Below are 24,147 nucleotides of genomic sequence, written 5' to 3'. Positions count from 1 at the left end.
TGCCTTCCTTAATACCAACTCAACAGGTAAGTTAACTTTTAGGGAATCCTACACTAGATCTCCCGGGTACCCATGCAACTCTGAATTTGCTTGTTAGTCACTGTTCTCGTTTCTGGCCCCACCATTCCCACCTCCCCTTCTTTATGGGAACAACTGTTATTGCCAATCCTTGTTGTCACATGTCAAGATGGTGCCAGCATACATTGGCGACTCAGCAGATTACAGGAAATTGTACCCGTTTTCCTCTTAAATATACCCCTTTTGAATGACTTCTGCTGCAATTTGCAGCATGTAAATTTCCTCTCAACAATGATCTTCAGATCTCACATTCGATGGTTAAATGCAGATACATCAGATGCCATGGTATAATCAGAAGGTTTTACAATTTTCAGTAGAGCTACTAGGACTTGATGTTTAGATCAAACCACAAACTCTGGTATGGTAAAAGGTGTGCTTTTTGGTCAATTCTCCTCAGTGCATAGACATTAGGGTTATGTTGGCTTCTTGTTCTCCTGACATAAAACTAACCATTAAATATAGACCAGTGTTTCCAAACCTTTTTTAGCTCAATGTCCTCCCCCCAAAAACTTTCATGCTTGCCAACACCCCACTAAAGCACCTACATACTTGCCAACATCCCTCTTAGGCACAATATACTTTCCTGCAACCGCACGATATAAAAACATGTCTACCATATGGTAACATGAGAAAAATAATTCTACTTTAAATTTTTATTTGTCTTCAAACCCAGCTTACACAGTACCTGTATGCTGCACAGCAGCTCCAGTATCAATGTGATCCTTAAGCTTAATGGTTTTCAGCAAGAGTTGAAATACCTGGTTTAGGTTGGGACAGCAAAAACCTTAAGACCCACATGTAACATGTCCAAGCAGCTTCTGTTTATGTGAGTATGTGGTTCACTGCACTGAGCCTCTTTCATCAAGATAGGAGGATGGAAATGTAATGCAGAGCAGTCTGGCTTTTCTCCAAAGACCAGGAAACTCCACATGACAATGCAGCCACATACCACAAAAGCCAACATTTTTGAAAAGCATTTTTACTTCTTCACCATTCTGAATTTCAATAATTTCTGCTTGTAAACTGTGTTCCTGTTCTTCCACCTTGCAAAGAAATGGGTTAATTACCCCGTAAAGAATTTCCAGATCGTTCAATTCCTCGAATCAATTCTGAAAATCCTTGTTCAGTTACTGCAGGTATAAACTGTACTCTTGCAAATCATCATCTGTGAAAGAGAGTGTTATACTTTCCAGCAGGGAAACTATGAGAACATTCTTCTTCCAATGTTTTCTTACATATTTCCAATTTTCTGATAAAAGTGGACATTGCACTTTTCGCCTGGATTAAACTGAAATTCTCACCCTTCAGTTTCATACTTAGAATGTTCATTTTGTCATCCATATCGGCCAGTTATGTCGCAACTCCACATAGAAATTCAATCTTATTTCCCAAGTTCGTCAACTGAGCAAAAATTGTGTCAAAGAAATCAAAGAAATGTTTTAAGCAGCAGCCTTTTGACAGCCAATGTGAGAAGCAAGCATCAAAACTCTTCATCGTTATCTTGGCATAACTCGCAAAATATTCTATTTAATGGATGAACTTTAATTTTGTTGATAGCAGATATTACAAGAGTCATGCTTGAAAAGAGTCACTGGCTGAGGATTTTTTGGCTGCCCGACGTTGACAATGAATTACACAATGGATTGCAAACAGACTTGGAATTTCTTTTTTCATAAATGCCGCAAAACCAACATGGCGACCTGTTATATATAGTGCTCCAATTGTTGCACAGGAAATCATGTTCCTAATAGGAATACTTTTATCCTCAATATTCATTTTCAGCTTGTCATAGATTGATTCCCCATTATTTGTTTTTAACTTTTGTAAAAAGAGAGTATCTTCATAATCTTTTCAATTTTTGATAAATCATGCATATATCATTAGAAGTACCTTGTTGTCACGCACAGTTGACTTATCTAGTTGTAAACCAAATTCTGTTTTTTTGTAGCTCTGTGCATAGTTGATACTCAATGTTTTCATGCATTTCATCAATACAATGAGCTGCAGTTATTACTCAGGGGAATTGATTTTAAAATACTGGTATCCATTTTGAGAACAGTGGTGAACACTTCTGATACAGCAGGCATTGTTAATCTTTCACCAACTGTATGAGATTTTCCACACTTTGCTATCATTTTGGAAATGTTATAAGAAGCAATGAGACCACTATCGAGGGCATTTTTAGCTTTTTCGGAAAATGACCCAAATGTGCATCGCTTTTCAAATGCTTCTTTCATCTTCTGGAACTGAGAAATACCACAAGAGGCCTTTTCAGGATGTCTTTTATTGAAGTGTTCCTGCAATTTTGATGGTTTCAAGGCTTCCTTAAACAGTGCCGTATTACAAATAAGACACTTGGGGCATCGCTGATCTGATGGGAACGGAACAAAACCACATTCCAGGTATGTAACGCACTTTCTGTTTCTTAGCAGGATTAGAATTCAAGGCTTCACCACTTTAAGACTCATAGAGATTGTACCATACATATTTATACATCATTAACGGCGCTAAATTAAAATATAAAATTAAAACAAATGTGGAATGCCTATCGTAGCAGAGAGTAGACACGGTCAGTCAGATCTCGTGCCTCAAGAAAGGGTGCTACTCACAGCCAGCCCCTACCCCTCCCCCAAAAAATCTTGAACACCACCCAACTTCTTTTTCCCCTAATACCCCCTTGGGACATGTAACCACCCCCTTGGGGGGCAGCACCATCCCCTTTGGGAATCACTGGTGTGTGTGTGTGTGTGTGTGTGGCCTCCGTCGCTTGTGGTTGACCATGGGTACTGCGCCTCTGGTCGAAGCTGGGTGCAAGGCAGGGCAGAGTTGATATGGAGATCTGTCTGTTGCCCATGCAGTGGGACCCCCTCTCCATGCTGATGACAGGTCCAAAGGAAAGACGAAAGTCAGTACAGTTTGGCGCCAGCAGCATTGCAGGAGATGCCGTGCCGGTGCCGGGTACAGCAGTCAGCCGCCTTCGGAACTCCGACTTAGGATTTTTCCTTGGGATTTACTGCCAAAGCCATTCCTGTGAGCAGGTATAGCCGCAAGGCAGCAGTGGTTTGAAATCAGAGGTTTCCCTCTCCTAGAGGAGCTACCATCCGTGGTTAACAAGCCCCATCTGCCCAGAGCAACTGATGCAGACCATTCTTTTTGCCTCAGGAGTTCTCATCCATGACCCTGACATCAGTTTACATACCACCAGTGGCCAATTCTAAGCAAGCACTCGTAAAACTGCACCATGCTGTCTGTAAACAAGAAAAAGCCCATACCAATGCATTTCAAATTATAATCAACACTTTAACCTGGCCTATTTGAAAAAATCCCTACACAATTATCACCAGCATGTAACCTGTTGTACTAGAGGTCCCACCACACAAGACCGCTGCTACACGACGATAAGAAATGCCTATTGTTTCTTCCCAAGACCAAATTTTGGCAAGTCGGAACATTTGACTGCACCCCCACTACCTGCATACAGACAGAACCTAAAAAGCAAGGCTCCAGAGATCAAGGCAACGAAGAGGAAGATTGTCTTGAGTCAGTGGACTGGGCTGTGTTCAAGAACACATCTGAGGATCTGAATGACTAAACCAGGGCTGTTACAGACTTTAACAAAACAGCTGTGGATAAGTGCGTCCCCACAAAGTCGTTCATGGTTTCCCCAATAAGGAGCCCTGAATGAGCAATGGACTCTGGAACCTACTGAGAGCCAGACCAGAGGTATTTAAGTCTGGAGATGAAGAATGCGACAAGAGGTGCAGGTATGATCTCTGGAAAGCCATCTCACAGGTGAAGTGGAGATTCCGGACTAGAATGGAATCAAGAGATACTCGACAGCTGTGGCAGGGTTTGAATCCCACACAGTTAAATCTGGCAACAGAGGGAACAGTAGTGCTTCACTTCCATATGAGATCAATGCCTTCCATGCTCGCTTTGGTCATCAGCACAGGGAGGAACCAATGTGCATCCCCATATCTCCCGATGATACTTTGGTCTCAGTACCTGAAGATGATATGCAGGCTGCCTTCAAGAGTGAATCTAGGGAAAGCATCTGGTCCGGACAGAGTACCTGTGCTGACCAGTTGACTGGTGTATTCAGACAACTTCAACCACTCGCTCTAGCACTGTGAGGTACCCATCTACTTCAATAGTACAGGTGCCCAAGAAGAGCATGGTAACCTGTCTAAATAACTACCACCCAGTGGCACTTACATCCACAGCGATGAAGTGTTTTGAGAGGCTGGTGTTGAAGCATATCAGCTCCTGTCTGAACGGCAACTTGGATCCACTCTAATTTGCCTACTGAAGCAACAGGTCTACAGGAGATACTATCTCGTTGGCTCTTCACAAAACATCTAGACAGCAAAGATGCATACATCAGGATGCTCTTTATCGATTACAGCTCAGCATTATCCCCTCAAAACTTACCAGTAAACCCCCTCACCATCATCCCTTCAAAACTTACCAGTAAACTCCAAGACCTGGGCCTCAATACCCCCTTGTGCAATTGGATCCTGAATTTCCTCACCTGTGGACCCCAGTCTGTCCAGATTGGCAAAAACAGCTCCTCCACAATCTCTATCAGCACAGGCGCACCACAGGGATGTGTACTTAGCCCCTGCTCTACTCGCTTTACCCCTATGACTGAGTGGCTAAGTACAGCTCCAACACTATATACAAATTTGCTGATAACACTACTGTTGAGCTACATCAAAGGTGGTGATGAATCAGTATACAGTAGGGAGATTGAAAATTTGGCTGAGTGGTGTAATAATAACAATTTCTCACTCAATATGACCAAGGGACTGATTACAGACTTCAGGAGATGGAAACCAGAGGTCCATGAGCCAGTAATCATCAGAGGTGGAGAGCGTCAATAATTTAATATGCCCGGTGCAACTATCTCAGAGAACCTATCCTGGATCCATCATAAAAATATAATTGCAAAGAAAACAGGACAGCACCTCTACTTACTGCCCCTCAGCCATCAGACTTTTGAACAAAAGGGGATAACTATACTCTTTTAAGGACTATCTTATTATTTCATGCTCATTATTTATTGCTATTTACTTACATCTAATTTTGCATAGTTTGTTTGTCCATTGATCATGTTTACAGTTACTGTTCTATAGATTTGCTGAGTATGCCCACAGATAAAGAATCTCAGGGTTGCATATGGTGACATGTGTGCACTCTGATAATAAATCATACTTTGACTTTGCTATAATTCAGGGCAATCTATTTACAAGCGGATTCAACCTGAGCAACAAGTAACCAGGAGCTGTAAGAGCCCACAGTACCAAGTCAGAATAAAGCACAGACAACCTACTTTTGATTGGAATTCTGGCCATTTCACCAATTATATGGTAACGATCACTCAAACCAAGTAAGATGCTCTCCTAAGGGGTTGCCTAATGATGGATTGTCAGGTGGTTGCATTGGCTGATCTGGATTGACATATTCTGGTGCACTGTGGATATGCACAAGTGGTGGCTGTTGTTAGTATTGGGTTCCCTGGTTGTTCACTCCCTGATTTTGATGCTATCTTTGAAGCATTTCATTAGCCCACCAGGGGGTTACTGATCTTCCTGCATTGAGAGTAAGGGATCCATTTGGGGAGACAAGAGTTAGGCATCTGAATGACATGACCTTGGTGTTGCTCTATCATAGTAAAAATGCTGTTCATGTTGGCATCCTCCAGTAAGATGGTGTTAGAGCATCTGTCCATCCACCTATCTTCAAAATCTTTCGTAAGGTTCTTTAGTGGTATTATTCTAGAGCTTTCATGACACGACTCTATGCGGTTCATGATTCAGCTCCATAGGGTAATATAGGAAAAACAATTGATATATAGACCAAAAGTTTTGTTTGGACCTACAGTTCGCATTTTCAAAGACTCTTTTCATTAATCTTGCATAGGCTCCACTAGCACTATTTAGGCAGTGGTTGATCCCCGAGTCGCTATCTGCGGCTGTGTGTCCAAAAATCACATGATCTTTGGGCACAGAGCTCGAAAAAAGCGACATGGCAGACTTTCAACATCGTAAACCAGTGAGTTGTTTGTTATGCCTCCCTGCTCACTGTGAAAACGGAGATACCTCTTTCTTCTTTATTAGGGGGAGAGAGAGCCTGTGGAATGTCGAATACCGGGTGAAACGCGAAGTCTTTGGGGTAACTGCAAGTCTGTTTCTTTGCTGTTGCTTTGCTCACGCTTGAGTGCTCGGTGGTGGGTGTCAATGCTTTTTTTTTGCTGGTGGGAGGAGGAGGGACTGTTGCTTGCTACCGCTGACACCCGGTAGGGGGAGCTGGGGGGGGGGGGAATTGGGTTTCTAGCATTTAACTGTCCTTCATTCTTTGAGGTACTTCTGTTTTTGTGGATGGTTGTGAAGAAAAAGCATTTCAGGATGTATATTGTATATACTTCTCTGACATTAAATGTACCTTTGAAACCTTTGGTATCTGCTTTTGAGGAGAGAATGCTGTCAATGTAGGGAAAGTGGTCTATATTTTCAAGGGAGATAACATCAACATTTATGGAAAGCTGGATAAATGGCTGGTTGGGTTGTGACTGAAATAGGATCGATGTCATTTTTATATTGAAAACAAGATCGAGGGCTCTATATACATTGGCAAAGGATATCTTGAAGGTCTTCAGTGTTTGCTATGATGGTGTTATGAACAACATACTGAAGCTTCATGATAGTGGTGTTGCTGACCTTGTTCTTGGCCTTCAATCAGTTGAGGTTGAAGAGCCTGTTGGCCATTCTACTGGGATTCCCTGTGGCAGGTCTTGGCCAATGTGGTGAAGGACAGCGGCAATAGAGATGGCAAAAAAAGTAGGTGCAATGATGCAGCCCTGTTTGGCTCCCATCTTGACTGTGAAGGACTCTGATTCAGTACCACTATTGCTGAGTACTATGGCTGGCCTACCATCATGCAGTAGCCCCTGTATTCCTAAGTACATGTCAGGGCAACCATATTTTGATAGTATACACCAGAGAACTTGCTGGTCTACTGTATCAAATGCCTTTGTCAAAGATTCGACAGTCATGTATAGACAAGCATAGGAGGACACTTTTTCATGCTCATGTTGAGTCCAGAGTTGATGTATAAGCACTCACAACAGTTACAATCTAGTTATTGGCAAGCACCAAACTGATCATCATGAGACGTTCACTGATCACCATGGGCAGTTCAGAAAGTTGACTGATAAGCTAGTTCTTTATTACAAACCCAACACAATGGATCCTGGGCTCATCAGCTGCCTTTCATTTTCCAGGAGAAGGTGTAACCAATCTTTCTCCCTCCTCAGTTGCCCTTCATCTGCCAGATGTGTTTCAAAATGAACAGCTAGGTCAATCTGGCATTCCCTCAGTTCTCTGGCAATGATCACAGTTTTCCTCTCTGGTTGATCACTGGTTGTACTATCTATCAGAGTATGCACATTCCAGCCTCCAAAGGTCACATTTCTTTTTCAGCCCCTTCCCCGAGTAGGGTGAACAGAGTGGTCCCTACATAGGGCTGCTCAGTCGTGGGTGCAGCTGCTGAAGTGCTCTTTCTGCCTCAGTGTAAGAGCCCAGCAAATGAATCAAACACCCATTGCCCAATATCCCAGCTGGTAACTTGGGGCTTCCAGATCTCACAATTCTGCCCCCTTTGCCACTTGCTGGTCGCCACAGGACTTAATTAAAGATGTTAGGGTGGATTCCCTTAATGGAGAACACCTATGCATGACTTTGTTTAATTGGGGAGACTGATGCATGGGCAGCCTTGGCAGATCAAGGTTAGAGTGGAGTGGCGTGAAGTGCAGGATGACTGGAGAAGCATTCACTGCTGAAGCATTCCTCTGCCTTCACTGCTGTTATGATATCCCACCAGCTCCAACTTTGGGGTCATGGTTGGATTGCTCTTTGGCAGGAACATCCCCATTGACTTACTGCAATAGGTGATCTTAGCAGAAGCTAGTGCCCTGGCGGCATCATTCTCGGGAGCCCAGGAACTTACAAGTCTCTCCTCCACAACAAGATGACAATCCTCGGAGAAGGATCATAAGAGGTAAAGAATAGTAATATGGAAATTTAAGCTGTTCAGGCAATGTACTAAGTGGATTTTTTTCCTCAACCCAACTGAGTACTATGTACTAATAGGATTGTAGAAACTGGAAGAATACAGTGCCAGTGTTACAGAAATGAGGCTTGGCTAAGGTGGTTTCATACTGTCCAGGTATTATGCCCAAACTACGTTTTTCTTGTATAAGCTAGTTACACATACCTTGCTTGCGTACATCTTCCACAGCTGCAGTCAGTTCTTCCTTCAGGTATTGGCTCTCATGAGCAATTTTCTCACCCTTCTCGAGGAAGTTCTGTGTGGCCTGTTCCACAGAGGCAGCCAAAACATGTGCTTTCTTAGAACGCCCTTTCTTTTTGTTAGATGGTCCCCTATTGCTTGTATTAACCAAGGTAGTCACCTGAAAAGTGAAAGTAAAAGACCTTGACAAATATTGAAAGATCTTTTGACAGAACTCACATTCATATAGAATTGATGTTAAAGGGTGATGATAGCTTTAAGAAGTCTGATTTGTAGCAGCAAATGGCAATGTATGGCTACAGCAAAGAGAGATGTCATGCAAAAAAGCCAGCACATGGGAACAGTAAATTCAAATTTAAAAGGGTTGAATGAATTAACGAAATGAAAGATTCCCAACTTCTTTATGTGATATCAGCAAAGGAAAATCTACAAGCCAAAACCTTTAGAATAACCACTGCCGCACTAGACTTCGAGGCAAGTGATCTCGAGTTTAAATCCTACAGGCTCCAATACACGCTTTCCATGCATGCTAGATTGCACTTCAAGCTAGCAATTGGGCCTCGTAATAAACAGACAAATGCTAAAGAAACAGCAAGGTTGCCACCCAATGCACCACAAGGCATGGAGAGTAACAAATGCCAAATGGTTAGCATAATTTTAACATACCATTTCAATTTCCATAACCAAACTCCCCCCTTACCCAGTTAGATAACGAATTTAAAGATTTACTTATCCTTTCCAGAGTCACTTACCTGTGTGACCAATGGTTCTAATAAACGCTCCACTGCCAGTGTCCTTATTTCCAGATTTTTCGGATCCCATTTGAAACTAATATTCTGAGTGTTTATAGTTGTCATGCTTCCTTGCCTGTCAGATCAAAAGTCAAGGAATCAGTCAAAGCTATAATGCAGTGGTCCCCAACCACCAGGCCGCGAGGAAACAATATGATTTGGCGATATGAAACGATACGAGTCAGCTGCACCTTTCCTCATTCCCTGTCACACACTGTTGAACTTGAACATAGGGTTGTCAACTGTCCCATATTAGCCAGGACATCCTGTATATTGGGCTAAATTGGTTTGTCCCATACAGGACGGCCCTTGTCCCGTATTTCCCCCGTTAAGGTAGAGCGTTCCTATGAAACCGTTCGTAAGCGGAAATGGCGTAAAGCGAAGAAGCAATTACCATTAATTTACATGGGAAAAATTTTTGAGTGTTCCCAGACCCAAAAAATAACCTACCAAATCATACCAAATAACACATAAAACCTAAAATAACACTAACATATAGTAAAAGCAAGAATATGATATGATAAATACACAGCCTATATAAAGTAGAAATAATATATGTACAGTGTAGTTTCACTTAACAGAATCAGGAAGATTAAGCCAAAACCGATTTGTAGAAAAAAACCAGCATGCACACGCATGCGCACACAGGTGCCCACGCAAGTCTTCATGGTCATGGTAGTCTTTCTCGGGGTAAACACAAGTGTCTTGTATTTGACTGCTACTTGTGTCCCTTATTTGGGAGTGAGAAAGTTGGCAACCCGACCTGAACAGCACCCCCCCCCATTAAACCAGTCCGCAGTCCAAAAAAGGTTGGGGACCCCTGCTATAATGAAACAAAGTAATGTTTTCGATTAGAAATTAACTGTGTATTCATACCACAAGAACAATGGCACAACTGCAATGGTGCAAAAACAAACAGTAATATTTTTGGAGACTAATATAAAATGAGTAGCACAGAGCAAAAAGGTGGCAATATAAGTTTAAGATTAATTATGCACTTTATACTTTCTAGCAATTTGCTAAATACAGTGCAACTCTGATGATCCAGCATCCTCTAAACTTTTAATTCACTTTTCTTTTATATGTTAGACAGTGGTATAACAACATTTTTCAGGGAACCCAATGAGTTTAGAGGTAGCAGGAGGAAAGAGGAATCAGATGTTTAGAAATCCTAATGGCTCAGCAATCAGATAGCAAAAAACAGTTTTACTGATGATCAAATCTGCAGTAAAGCAAATATAACTAGGCTAGACAAGCCACATGAATATTTAAAAATATCTGAAGTTGCACAATATTATGATATTTGATTTTAGCATTCTACAGTTGCATTTTTCTCTGAAGTACCAACAAATATTCTGGATAACGGCACTTAAATTCCTTTTTTAAAAACATCCCAATTATGGAATATAAGAAAAAGTAGGTCGATAGCCCTGCCAAAAAATGCTGAACAAATGGATGCATGTAACTGTAAGGTCAACTGATTAGAGATATTGCCAAAAAAATAGTACCAACAAACCTACATGGCAAACATAACCATTTCCAATGCTCTTTTACCAAGGTCACTGTGTGCCTTCTATATTAAAGCCTTTGAAGGCTTCTATATTAGCTATGACACCACAAAGATCTAACCACAGCCATTCCTCTTCATAATTCTTGTTATCTGCAGCCATTAATGCTGATCACAGCATTCTTCTTCAACCCAGTCTTCTATTACCAGCCAAGAAGCTCTGTCATCGACTAATTTCACTCTTCCCTACTCAAACACAAAAAGGGAAAGGTTTTCTTCCCATTTCCTCATTTCTACCCCTGGAGACCTCCAGCCTTCCTTTCTTCCAATACTGCTTTTGGATAGGTCCACCTAATAACAGTTTGCAAAACTGTGCTGATGATTGAACTCAACACCTGATAAAGGGTATGTCAGGAAACCAAGGGAATACTGGAGTTGTCCTTTTCAAAACCGACAAAAGCACAGGTGAGAGTTCAACAAAAGAATATAATAAAGGTGAAAATGGACAAATCGGTTACAAAATGGACAGAAAGACAGCTGTGAGGCTGTGAAAGATCTACAGTAGTTAAGATTAAAAAAAACATGCTTAATGAATATTAAGCAGTGTTTGCAGCACAGGGCTTAAATTTTCCATTCTACCAACATTTAGAATCATAGAAGAAACGTAGAAAATCTACAGCACAATACAGGCCCTTCGGCCCACAAAGCTGTGCCGAACATGTCCTTACCTTAGAAATTACCTAGAAATTACATAGCCCTCTATTTTTCTCAGCTCCATGTACTGATCCAGGAGTCTCTTAAAAGACCCTATCGTATCCGCCTCCACCAGCACTGCCGGCAGCCCATTCCACATATTCACCACTCTCTGAGTAAAAAACTTACCCCTGACATCTCTTCTGTACCTATTTCCAAGCACCTTAAAACTATGCCCTCTCGTGCTAGCCATTTCAGCCCTGGGGAAAAGCCTCTGACTATCCACACAATCAATGCCTTTCATCATCTTGTACACCCCTATCAGGTCACCTCTCAACATCCGTCGCTCCAACGAAAAAAGACCCAGTTTACTCAACCTATTCTCATAAGGCATGCTCCCCAATTTAAACAAAGGAAATTACAAATTAGACATTGGAAAAGAAATCCATCATTACCAGAAAGTGGGAAGGTAGAGCTAAATATTATTTTATCTGGAACTCCAGACTATAGTGTTGGCAATCTTTCATGTCTTAAAGACAAGATAAACAGGGGCACAAAGTAAACCTATTATTGAACATACCATATTGAACATACCAATTACGACTGAATGAGTAATGTGGAACTATGCAACAACAGTTCCATTAACCTAAAAAAGGAAAAATGGCAATGAAAAATAATAAAGTAACAACCAAGAGTTTAATAGAGGTCAATTTTGGAAAATATGATTCCATTACAGTCTGAGACTGTGTCATATAATTCACTATGACTTTCAATATAATAGAAAATTAGAGATCAAGATATAGGATTAAGGGATAAACTGGGACAAATTCAAGACAGGATCAAGTTTAACAGCACAAGACGAATGTGAATGGTAGTTTACAAGGTAAATGGACTAAGAATAATTTCCCAATAATAATCTCCCAACAAAGATGACAACTGTGACTTTGCAAACTTGATTACAATGCCTGGAAAAAGAGGGAACTGTTTTTAATCTGAACTACTATTGTGCCTCAGAGGGATGCTGTAAAATCAGCAGTTTGGTGGGAACAAAGTGGTTGAGAAATAGCACAACAGCCAATTAGATAGCATCAATTTCACTAACATAATCTACCAAACCTTTGCATTGATGATAGATTGAAAGGGCAGGAAAAGGGGCTTATGGCAATGCTTAACAGCTTCTGAAAACCATGATTATGTCTCTCTCATGCACTCTGCAACCAAGCAACATTTATTCTAACCTACGCAACACACCCAAAATACTGCAGCAACTCAGGTAGCCAAGCAGCATCCACAAAAAATAAGAATAAACAGTTGATGTTTCAAGCTAAAGCCCTTCATCAGGACTGGAAAAAAGATGGGAGGTCAAGTGAGGTAACAACAAAGTCAGTAATACAAAGGTAAATAGCAGGCTCTGTTGGCAAAAAATTTAAATCAAATCATTAGAAAGTGACATAGAATCAGAAGATGCATAATCCTTGTGGGTAGAGTGAAGAAAATACACGGGTAAAAAAGATCCTGACGGGAGTTATAAACAGGCCTCTGAACAGTAGCCAGGATGTGGGGTACAAATGATAATGGGAGATATAAAAGGCATGTATAAACGGCAACAAAACAATGGTCATGGGGGATTTCAGTATGCTGGTAGATTGGAAAAAAAATCACATTGATGCTGGATCCCAAGAGAAGGAATTTGAAGTATGCCTACGAGCTGGCTTTCTTGAGCAGCCTGTGGTTGAGTTCACTAGGGAAAAGGCTATTCTGGATTGAGTGCTGTTTTAATGAACCAAATTTGACTAGGGAGCAAGCTTAAAGTAAAGAAATCCTGAGGATGCAGTCACCATAATATGATAGAATTCATTCTGCAGTTTGAGAGGGAAAAGCTAAAATCAGATGTATCAGTATTAAACTGGAGTAAAGGGAATTAGAGGCATGAGAGAGTACCTGGCCAAATTTGAAGGGGAGGACACACTAGCAAGGATTACAGCAGAACAGCAATGGCTGGAGTTTCTGGGAGTAATGGGAAGGTGCAGGATCAGTTCATCCCAAAGGAATGGCATTGTAAAGGGAGGATGCTAGAAATCCAGAGCAACACGCACAAAATGCTGGAGGAACTCAGTAGGTCAAGCAGCATCTATGGAAATTAATACACAGGCAACTGCAAATGCAACAAGGAGAGAAAAGATGAAATATGAAGGCAAGTTCACAGAAAGTTTTTCTCAGATACATAAAGACTAAAAGAGATGCAAGAGTGAATATCTAACCACTAGAAAAAGATGCTGAAGAAGCAATAGTCAGGTAGTAGTTTTTTGGCAGCACACTTAGTTGCAGGGACCAACCAAAATGTAGTATTGTATTTTTTTTAAACATATTTTTAGTGATCGTAAGACCGTGCTGGACTTTAAGTTCAGTACTGCAGGTATACCCCATCAGCAAATTGCTCATTGGCAGAGAAACTGAAGGAGCAGCACTTGGTCGATCGTACTACTGTCTGCTTCAGAAAGGCATCGGAAGAGTCGGTGCACAAAGGCGATGTGCAATCTAACACAAACACGAGGAATTCTGCAGATGCTGGAAATTCAAGCAACATGCATCAAAATTGCTGGTGAACGCAGCAGGCCAGGCAGCATCTCTAGGAAGAGGTACAGTCGACATTTCAGGCCAAAACCTGACAAAGGGTCTCGGCCTGAAACGTCGACTGTACCTCTTCCTAGAGATGCTGCCTGGCCTGCTGCGTTCACCAGCAACTTAGATGTGCGTTGCGTGCAATCTAGCAGTCAGTGATCGTCTTATTTGCTTTTCTTGTGATCACGAAACTCTGTTGGACATTGTTAATATGGAATGCCTCAAGTCCGATTCACTGATTTATTGGTGAATGGCAGGGATGCTGTGTGGCCTTGGTCATAGTTTACAGCCACCCGGAAGAGAGGCATTGGAGTCAGCGTGCACCAAACTGCCAAGAGAAAATGGCGTCCAAGCTGGAGTCAATGCTGCCCCCCAAGAGTTCACTTGGCAGATGCCAAGCTTTATTGTGTTCGATTGCACACTGCTGCAACATTCATGCACTCAGTGTCTTGGACTATGTTTTTGTGTCACCATAATTTTACTGATATCTTATATGTGGTATATGTGCCTTGTGCTGTGTGTGACTTGATCCCATAGTAACACTGATTTGTTTGGCTATATTCATGTATGCCTGAATGACAATTAAACTTGAATTTGAGCCTGACAAAGAAACGGCAGATGAACGCTAAGTATTTTGCACCAGTCTTCATTGCTGAAGACTCCAGCAGTACACCAGAAATTTGAGTGTCGGTGCAGAAGTGTGCATAATCACTTTACTAGAAGATGCTTCAGAAGCTGAAAAGTCTGAAGGTAGATATATCACCTGTACCAGATGGACTGCGGCCTAAGGTTCTAAAGGACGCAGTTGAAGAGATTGTGGATCCACTAGGAGGAATCTTTCATGAATCACTAGGTTCTGGAATGGTTCCAGAGATCGGAAAAGTGCAAATGTTACTTCACTCTTTAAGGGAGGAAGTCAAAAAACAGGAAATCATAGGCCAGTTAGCCTGACTTCAGTGGTTGGAAAGATGTTCGAATCCATCCTTAAGTATGTAGTTTTGGGGCACTTGATAAAATAGGCCAAAGTCAGCATGGTTTTCTATAGGGGAAATCATGCCTGACAAATCTGTTGGAATTCTTTGAGAATATTACAGGCAGGATAGACAAAGGAGAGTCAGTGGATGTTGCTTATTTGAATTTTCAGAAGGCCTTTGAAAAGATGCTCTACTGGAGGCTGCTTAACAAAATAAGAGCCCATGATATTATGGCAAAGGCACTAGAACTTTGGCTGACTGGTAGTAGCCAAAGAGTGGAAATAAATGGGCCCTTTTCTGGTTGTCTGTCGGTGATTAGTGGTGTGCTGCAGGAGTCTGTATTGGGACCACCTCTTTTCAAGTTGTATGTCAATGATGGATAAAGGAATTGATAGCTTTGTGGCCAAGTTTGCAGATGATATGAAGGTAGGGGAAAGGGCAGGTAGTGTTGAGAATGCATGGTGTCTGCAGAAGGACTTAAACAGATTTGAAGAATGAGCAAAGCAGCAGCAGATAGAATATAGTGTAGGGAGGTACATGGTCATGCTCTTTGGTAGAAGGAATAAAGGTGTGGATTATTTTGCAAATGGGAGAAAATTCAAAAATCAAAGGTGCTGAGGGACTTGGAATTCCTCATGCAGGATTCCCTAAAGGTTAAGTTGCAGATTGAGTAGGTGGTAAGGAAGTAAAATACAATCTTAGCATTAATTTCAAGACTAGAATACAAAAACAAGGATGTAATGCTGAGGCTTTATACGGCATTGATCAGGCTGCACTGAGTACTGAGAGCAGTTTTGGGTCCCTTATCTAAGAAAGGATATGCTGGCACCAGAGAGCTTCCAGAAGAGATTGCAGGAATGAGAGGGTTAATGTATGAGGAGCATTTGATGGCTGTGGGCCTATACTTGCTGGTGTTTAGAAGAAAGGGGGGGGAGGAGTGGAAATCAAAATCTATTGAATATTGAAAGGTTTGAATAGAGTCGATGTGGAGAGGATGTTTCCTGTAAAAGGTGAGTTAAGGACCATAGGACACAGCCTCAGAATAGAAGAACATTCCTTTATAACAGAATTGAGGAGGAATTTTTAGTCAGAGGATGATGAATCTGTGGAATTCATTGCCACAAATGGCTATGGCAGCCAAGTCACTGGTCTATTTATAGCAGAGGCTGATAGATTCTTGATTAGTATGAGAGTCAAAGGTATGAGGAGAAAGCAGGGAAATTGTGGTTGAGAGGGATAATAATTAATGGAGTAGACTCAATGGGTCAATTGGATCAATTCTGCTCATATGTTTTACGGTCTAAGACAGTTCGACAGGTACAAGAAAAAGTTTAGAAAATTGTACGCCAAATTCATGGCAAATGGGACTAAATTGGTCAGCATGGACCAGCTCGGCCTACTCTATGACTTGTACATCCAGGCTCTTTCTCAAATTTACCCACCAATAAATGGCAAGATTTAATGTAACAAACTCTTGATGCAAAAAAACCAACATTTTTTTTTAAATCACTAAATGTGCCATATTTTATTTATAAAGAAATAACTTCTCTATTATTCATATTCATTTATATATTTATCACATGCACATTGAAACATACAGTGTAATATGTCCTTTGAATTACCAACAAATACAACTCAAGGATGTGCTGGGAGTAGCCCACAAGTATCGGCACACAATTTGGCGCTAACTTAACATGCCCACCTTGTTCAGTAGAACAAGCAACAGTAAAACAAGCTTCCTGCCTCTCTCCCACAGACAGCCAGGCTGCTAACCCCAGGACCCCCAGACATCAGACCACCAACTTCAGTATTGGATTTGTAACCCTGCAGACCCAGGGCTTCTGCCATTGGACCTTAGCTTCCTAAATAGCAGACTTCAGTCTTTACTCTTCAATCTTCAGTATGGACCCAGGACTCTGGCGATGGGACCCTGAATATCATGCCTCAAATTCTGGGCTCACTGACTCGTCGTCCTACAGGCCTCATCCTTAGTGGCTTTCATCAGTGGACCAGAGTCCTTGATCACTAACTTCCCTCCAAATACCTGTTCCTAATCCCTACCCTGACCCCTAACATCTACCTCTGTCCCCAAAATCATATCAATGAACCCAATAATAAAGCCTCAGCCATGGCAGCAACAGAGACTGCAGCTCAGTGCCATCTCAAACAGAGATTAATATTCTGTAATTTTATGTGTTACCAATATAGAAGAATTTCTTTTCATAACTGCCTTCAAAGTTACAGGACAATTAAGTACTTGAAATATAGATATTGACCAAATACACAAGGAACAATATATGCAGAGAATATACCACAAACATTAATGAGTAACCAATTGTAGACGTTTATTATCCCCTTTCTCGATTAAATGAAAAAATATAGCCCACAAAAATAAACTTATGGAACAAGAATAGGTCATGTATTTCAATGCTGGGAAAAGCTAATCTAGTTCAACTACTCCCCCATCCACTTATGATTTGGAATGTTTCTGAGAACAAGTGGTAGGTTTCTGCCTCTGCCATATTTTCAAGTATTAAGTTTTGAGCTCCCATTAGTTTTTGGATGAATTATTTTTTTCCTTTTCTCCCTTCTACAAATCATCTTAAATCTCGTAATTAATAATAAAAACATTAGATGCTGGAAATCTGAAATAAAATACAAAATGCTGGCAATGTATTGAAGGGCAGCATTTGAGAAAATCTTTTCCAATAGTCAGATCAAGCACCCCCCAGTCAGCTGCTGAATGTATTCAAATATTTCTGATATTGTTTTTGTCTGATATCTACCTTTTTGCTTACCTTACCAAATCCTTATATTCTTGTTTTGATTAAATCTCACCTCAACTCGTTTCAAAGGGCAACAAATCAAACTTTGGCCCCATGCCTCAAAATTAAAACTACTTAATCTCATTAGTCTCCAAGGCATTTTTGAATGCTTTATTATTTCCATCATACAGTGACCAGAACTCTTGTACTCTTGCTGCGTTTTAAGCAGTTGTAAATAAAAGTTTAGATCCATGTATGCATCATGTTTCCCTGAACATTTTGTGCTTGGATTGGACACACCCATACTGCTTGCTTATTTCAAAAGTAGCATATGGCCCATTACATCACCAGATTAGTGAGGGAGTGAGGCGGGGGAGGAGGCTAAAAAAATGTCATCAGACAAAATTCCAGGCCTCCAGACAGCCCAAATACACCTGTCTCCAGTAAAGGGTGGGGTGAACATCGAAACGACCATCAACTAGGAATTATATTACTACCAAGTCATGTCCATTTTGTTGAATGAAACTTCATCACCCACCCTTAGACAAACCAAACAGCATTAAAACATTTGAAATAACAAATATACCAATGTACAGGTAGATTTAGAAATATAACTGCCCACACATACTCCCCAAGCTAAGCATTCCTTATAGTTTGCTAATAGCATAGAATCCACCTCTACTGGTTGATTATTACCTGCACAAACAATGAATTTTGTTCCTATATTTTCAAGCAACTGGAGTCTGCCGTACAATTTTGATGATCCGCGCAGGTTATAATGTTTAAGATTCAAAAATGTTTAAGATTTTAAATGCCAATAGAACCTAGTGAAATTGTAAATTTATCTCCTTCTATAGCTATTCTTCAAAATATTTCTTCTCGCACGTTGCCAAAATTGTAAATTAGGCATTTAACTGATTTCCCAAAACATCATGAACTTTTTTTTTACAATGGACGTCAGTTTCAGGAAGCTTCAATCCCGGGAGTAAATGAGGTGGTAGCACACATAACTGAGTACAAACAATGCGACCCCACAGGTTCACAACAATGAGAAAATAGTTCACCATACTTGTCCCAACTTGCAGTTATCACGACATAAAGACGTATTTGCGGAGTAGATTGTTTTCGAACTGACTTCTTTCCCCTGAAAGAGGCTCAAAAGTCTACAGCAAAACTTTTTTGAAGAAAAACTATTTTTAATCACTGCGCTAACTAGCCATTTAGACATTCCAGAAATACTTTAAATTAATAGTTCTGGAACGGAAGGGTGGAAGAGACTTTAGATGTGTGTTCGGATTACATGCGTAGGGGCCGAAAGCAGCCGGATCGCGGGCGTTGCCTTCCGAGGAAAGGGCCAGGCCCGATCCCCTCCGTCTCCGGTGTCCCGACAACAATAACAAGGAAGACGCGGCCTAACGTTGGCAGCCGGGGGGCCCGGAGTCGTCGGGTTCCTCCCAAAACCGCGGGCGGAAGAGAAATTAAAATCTGTGCAGCTGCCCGACCGCAAAAAGGAAACTCTCCAGCTCATTGAAACCAAATCCCGAAGAGCGGGGCTCGAGGCGTCCCGAGCCGCTGGGCGGCCATTTAAACTTCCAAAGAGTTCCAAACGGAACTTTCCGCTGGTCGCGGTGACGCGCGAGCCTCCGGCCCGGCCCGGTCCGGACTGGCGGCGCCAACTCCCCTCCCTCACCTCAGCAGCACTTACTTGGTTCAAGTTTTAGGCTGCCCGCCCCTTTCCAAGTGCTCCGATGAACTCCTCGCCGCTGATTTCCTCCTCTTCCGACACTAGTTTAGCAGCCGAGTGAGCTGACGAGGGAGGGGGTGGTTGCAAGCGCTTCCGAGTAAAGTGGCCGCACCAAAGGCGGCGGTCGGAAATGCGGAGCAGGCAAGCAAATCGGGCAGACCCCACTCCCTTTTTTTTCCTCCCCGAGTTCGGGCGGCGAGACGCTGATCAGACTGTGAGGTGGGCGCCGGGTGAACAGCGGCGACAACAGGGAGGGTAGCGCAGAACTAGGAAGAGTTGGAGCGGATCTCAGCGCCACACCCAGAGCAGCTATGTCATGGAGTCAGGTCAGGTGTGCGCGGCCACAGAGCAGCAGGGGAACACACACCAAGCGTTTCGGCACCCTGTCAACGGCCAGATGTTACTTCTTAAAACCCACGGCTCTTACAGCCCAGTCCCCCACCCCACACCCTTAAATTCCACTTCAGTTTTGACTTTTTTTTTATTCCTAGACTTTACACTGCATGGCTTATGATAAACAACCAAGTGCAAATTGCACCTTCATTCCCTCGCTTCATGGCCTATGGCCGTTGAACAGTCAAAACTGGACTTTCTACATTTGAGAGAGAGTGAGACAGAAGAGAAAATTATTGGTAAAACTAATCAAACTATTCTTCGTGCTGCAAACTCCGATATACTCCCAATACTGAACACGGGAGCAGGATTGTAAACTAAACTGGATTCTTTTTGAAAGGAAACTGAAGAGAATGGGATTTTTTTCTAGGAAGACTTATTAAATACAGTATACTTTTTACAGTTAGTTTTTAAATTTGTATACTGTAACTAAAACCTCTCAATTTCATAAATTGTATATTAATGTTGGGGGGAGGTGCTCAGATATTCTGTACCATTGCCTATCACAAAGATTTTGTGACATGGTAATTCAAGCTTAGATAAAAGCGTACTGTTAAGACACCATTTTCCTACTCTGGCTTTCTTCACAGAAATGAACAGATCTGTAGGAAGTTTCACACTATATATTTCAGCAAAAACACACAGCAGTTGGCCACATAATTATAAAAGTGGGATCAACCAAATAGTAGGTTATGTTTGTTGCCCTCCTTTTAATGAACAAAATACTCCTACATAAACATACCATCTCAAAGTGTTCCATTTTGGCAAAACCTCCCAATCATGTACCTACACTTGCACTTCTGCTTTCCCTGCTGAAAAGCACCAGCATATTTATCTGAGAATTGTGCCACTTAAGTGGTTGCTTTTTACAAAACAATCTGAGTGATCTTTTCAGTCTGATCTGCTGTTCTACTTACAAGGTAGGCATGACATCTTTCTGCTGTAATTGGTTTATTATTGTCACATACTGAGATACAGTGAAAAACTTTGCATGCCATCCAGAGATCTCAAAACATAATTACATCAAGGTAGTGTAGTACAAAGGGGAAAAAAACTAACAATGTAGAGTTACAGCTACAGGGAGAGTGCTGTAGTGTTACATTTACAGAGAAGAGGTCATGCAGGAAGATAATAAGGTACAAGGAATATAATGAGGTATATCATGAGGTCAAGAGTTCATCTTTAATGTACAAGAGGACCATTCAGGAGTTTAATAACAGCAGGATAGAAGCTGTCCTTTAGCCTAGTACTGTGTGTTTTCATGCTTTTGTGCCTTCTACCTGATGGAAGGAGGAAAACCAGAGAATATCCAGGTTGGATGGAGCCTTCGATTGTTTTGGCTGCTTTCCCAAAGTTGCAGAAAGTGTAGGTAGTCCATGGAAGGGCAACAGGTTTTTGTGATAGACATGAGTTGTGTCCACAACACTCCAATTTGATTTGCTCTTGGGTAGAACAGTTGCCATGTATATCATCTCTTAATTCTTTGGGCTGATCTCCTTCAGAAAATATCTCCCAAACATTCAGAGCACTTGTCTCTTGTTAATTGTACTACCTTAGTATGGATGACATTAGGGAGAATCACTTGCTGCTCCCAAATCTGGTTGATTTGCACCAACATCATGGCTGTTGGGATTCTTTACTCAGAATTATCACCTTTGGAGCCAGCTACTTTGTTTTTAAAATGGTATTCTGAATCTGAGCATGACTGCTTCTCTACATGGCTCATCTCATTCACTCCATGCTTTACCCAAACATTTCTTTATCAGATGCTCATGTTGTCATCAATTATACCATTCTTACAATATCAGAATAATCTTGCCATTGCTCTGCCCTGTTTTTAATGATTTTTAAGATCACATTGTACACATTCCTTTCCACCCCGACTTGCCCATATGCAAAGTAAGTTTATTATCAAAGTGCGTACATGTCACCATATACTACCCTGACATTCATTTTCTTGTGAGTATTCAGATAAGTACAAAGAAACATAGTAGAGTCAATGAAAAACCACACACAACAAAGACAGATAAACAACCAATATGCAAAAGACAACAAACTGCAAATATCAGAGATTTAAGAAAACTAAATAAGCAATAAATATCGAGAACATGAATTGTAGAGTTATTGAAAGTGAGCCCATAGGTTGTGGAATCAGTTCAGCACTGGAGTGAGTGAAGATGAGGGAAGTTATCCCCTCTAATTCAAGAGCCTGATTGGGGAGAAATTACTGAACCTAATAGTGTGGGTTCTGAGGCTTCTGTACCTCTTTCCTGATAACAGCAGTGAGAAAGGAGCATGGCCTAGATGGTGGAGTTCTTTGACGATGGATGCTGTTCTTCTGCAACAGTGCTTCTTGTAGATGTGCTCAGTGGTGGGAAGGGCTTTATCCATGATGGACTGGGCTACTTTTTATTGGCTTGAACTAGGCTTTTCCATTCAAGAGCAATGGTGTATCCATACTCTCCACCACACATCTACATAAGTTTGTCAAAGTTTTAGATGACATTCTGAATTTTTGCAAACGTCTAAGAAAGTAGAAGCATTGCTGTGCCTTCTTTGTAATGGCAATTACATGCCAGATCCCCTGCAATGATAACACCGAAGAATTTAAAGTTGTTGACCCTCCCCACCATTAACCTTTTGTTGAGTTGCCTTATGGACCTCCAGTTTCCTCCTCCTCTAGTCAATAATCAGCTCTTCGGTTTTGCTGACATTGATGGAGAAGTTGATGTTGTGGCACCATTCAGCCAGATTGTCACTCTCCCTCCTATACGCTGATTCGTCACCACCTTTTATTCGGCCAACGACAGTGGTGTTATCAGTAAACTTAAATATAGCATTGGAGCTGTACTTAGCCTCGCGGTCATTAGTATAAAGCAAGGAATGTTTTTGCAGCTACTCATATTGCTTTATACATGAGAGCAACATTAGCATACTTCCAAAGTTGCATTTTGTCTCCCTTTTCACTGAATGCACTTTCTCCTGTTGTCTATTTTCAGCCTGGCTTTGTGTAACTGCATATTTGAATACTTGTACAAAATTGACTGTCCAGCAATGTAGCCTTCATTCAAGATGAATTCCCAGATCCTATGTATAATCAACAAATCCTTCAAACCTCCAACTTCCTGCTAATAATCTTAAGTTGGTTAAGAAGCATTAAAAGACCTTCCCTGTACCTCTCTTGAGTATAAAGAACCAGTAACGATCATCCGTATCTGGGCAAGTTGTAATGTGCTTTAATGCAATGCATCTAATGCATTCTCCTGGGTCTCAGAAGAGAGCTTAAATGGTACAATTTCCTCTTCTTGTAACTAATGAAACACTTTCAACTTCTCCAGTTTTATCTCCTATGGCCAGCTCAGTTTACAATATGAACTCTTCCATGTAATGTCTCATTCTTCAGACAAATTACTTTCCAGGAAATCAAGTGGCTCAGCTGGTTGTATTTAGTAATGTTCTCTCTTAATTGAATTATTGACCGCAAGTCTCTTGATGCATATCACATGTTGCCTCGGCATAGAGGTATCATACCTGGCATTTGATACTGCTTTGCGAATCAGACAAGGTTTCTAAATTTACTGATCTCAAAAATGCTGGCTGATTAAATCCCAAGAAAATTAGTTACCTTTGATCAACAATAAGTGTACTTCTAAATAAAATACAAGTGTAAACTTGACAAGGTAAAATTTTCTCACTGTGACATACTCTAGAGATAGACTGACTTTTAGCAAGGTCAACTGTCTTTCTAAAGTACTGAGCACTGGTCACGTGAAGCAATTCTTAAAGAGGTACCAACCACTGTATTAGAGTATTACATGTGAAGTTACGACAGATAATTTAAAAACATTAAGGCATTCACTATTGTAAGATAACCATATACAAAGATCTAATAAATTTCATGACTATCTAATTATAATTTTGAGATTACTGTACTTCACTTTAAAATTAGTGCATGCAAATACTGCTACTTGGCTTTTTCCATTTTCTTTGAAACATGCCAATAATAGGCAATGCTTCTAAACAAAGTAGTAGTTCTGATTCACAAGTAATCAGATTCAATGTGATGTGCATAGGCTTTGTTGTTTAATACTGCCTATTGTGAACCTGAATCATTGGGATAAAATATTTCCTTTCGAATTTACGACAATTTGCCTTAATTTAGAGCTTCTACTTGGCTCTTTCCCACCCTCCATCTTCCACCTTCCCTAAATAAAGACCCTAAAAGCATAAATATTTAGTTCTCAGTCAAAATGACTAATCTTAATCAAAA

General features: G+C 41.1%; 1 protein-coding gene across 3 annotated transcripts in view; it reads right to left on the bottom strand.

Moving 5' to 3' along the window:
* ctnna1 (catenin (cadherin-associated protein), alpha 1) overlaps window positions 1-19,799 on the bottom strand; it is a 131,749-nt gene extending 111,950 nt beyond the window's left edge. Inside the window, exons 1-3 of one of the 3 annotated variants that reach the window (XM_063053583.1) lie at window positions 19,446-19,799; window positions 9,141-9,255; window positions 8,353-8,548 (exon numbers count right to left, since the gene is read on the bottom strand). In XM_063053583.1, coding sequence (XP_062909653.1) covers window positions 8,353-8,548; window positions 9,141-9,245 — 301 coding nt within the window. In that variant the 5' untranslated portion in view covers window positions 9,246-9,255; window positions 19,446-19,799. Of the gene's footprint in view, window positions 1-8,352; window positions 8,549-9,140; window positions 9,256-18,436; window positions 18,759-18,809; window positions 19,402-19,445 lie in introns of those variants that run through there. The other 2 variants (XM_063053584.1, XM_063053585.1) reach the window with 2 other exon arrangements.
* Window positions 19,800-24,147: the final 4,348 nt, after the last annotated feature.

The sequence above is a fragment of the Mobula hypostoma genome, chromosome 7, assembly GCF_963921235.1.
Source record: "Mobula hypostoma chromosome 7, sMobHyp1.1, whole genome shotgun sequence".
Taxonomy (NCBI): domain Eukaryota; kingdom Metazoa; phylum Chordata; class Chondrichthyes; order Myliobatiformes; family Myliobatidae; genus Mobula; species Mobula hypostoma.
This window is presented reverse-complemented; position numbering and strand designations above follow the sequence as displayed.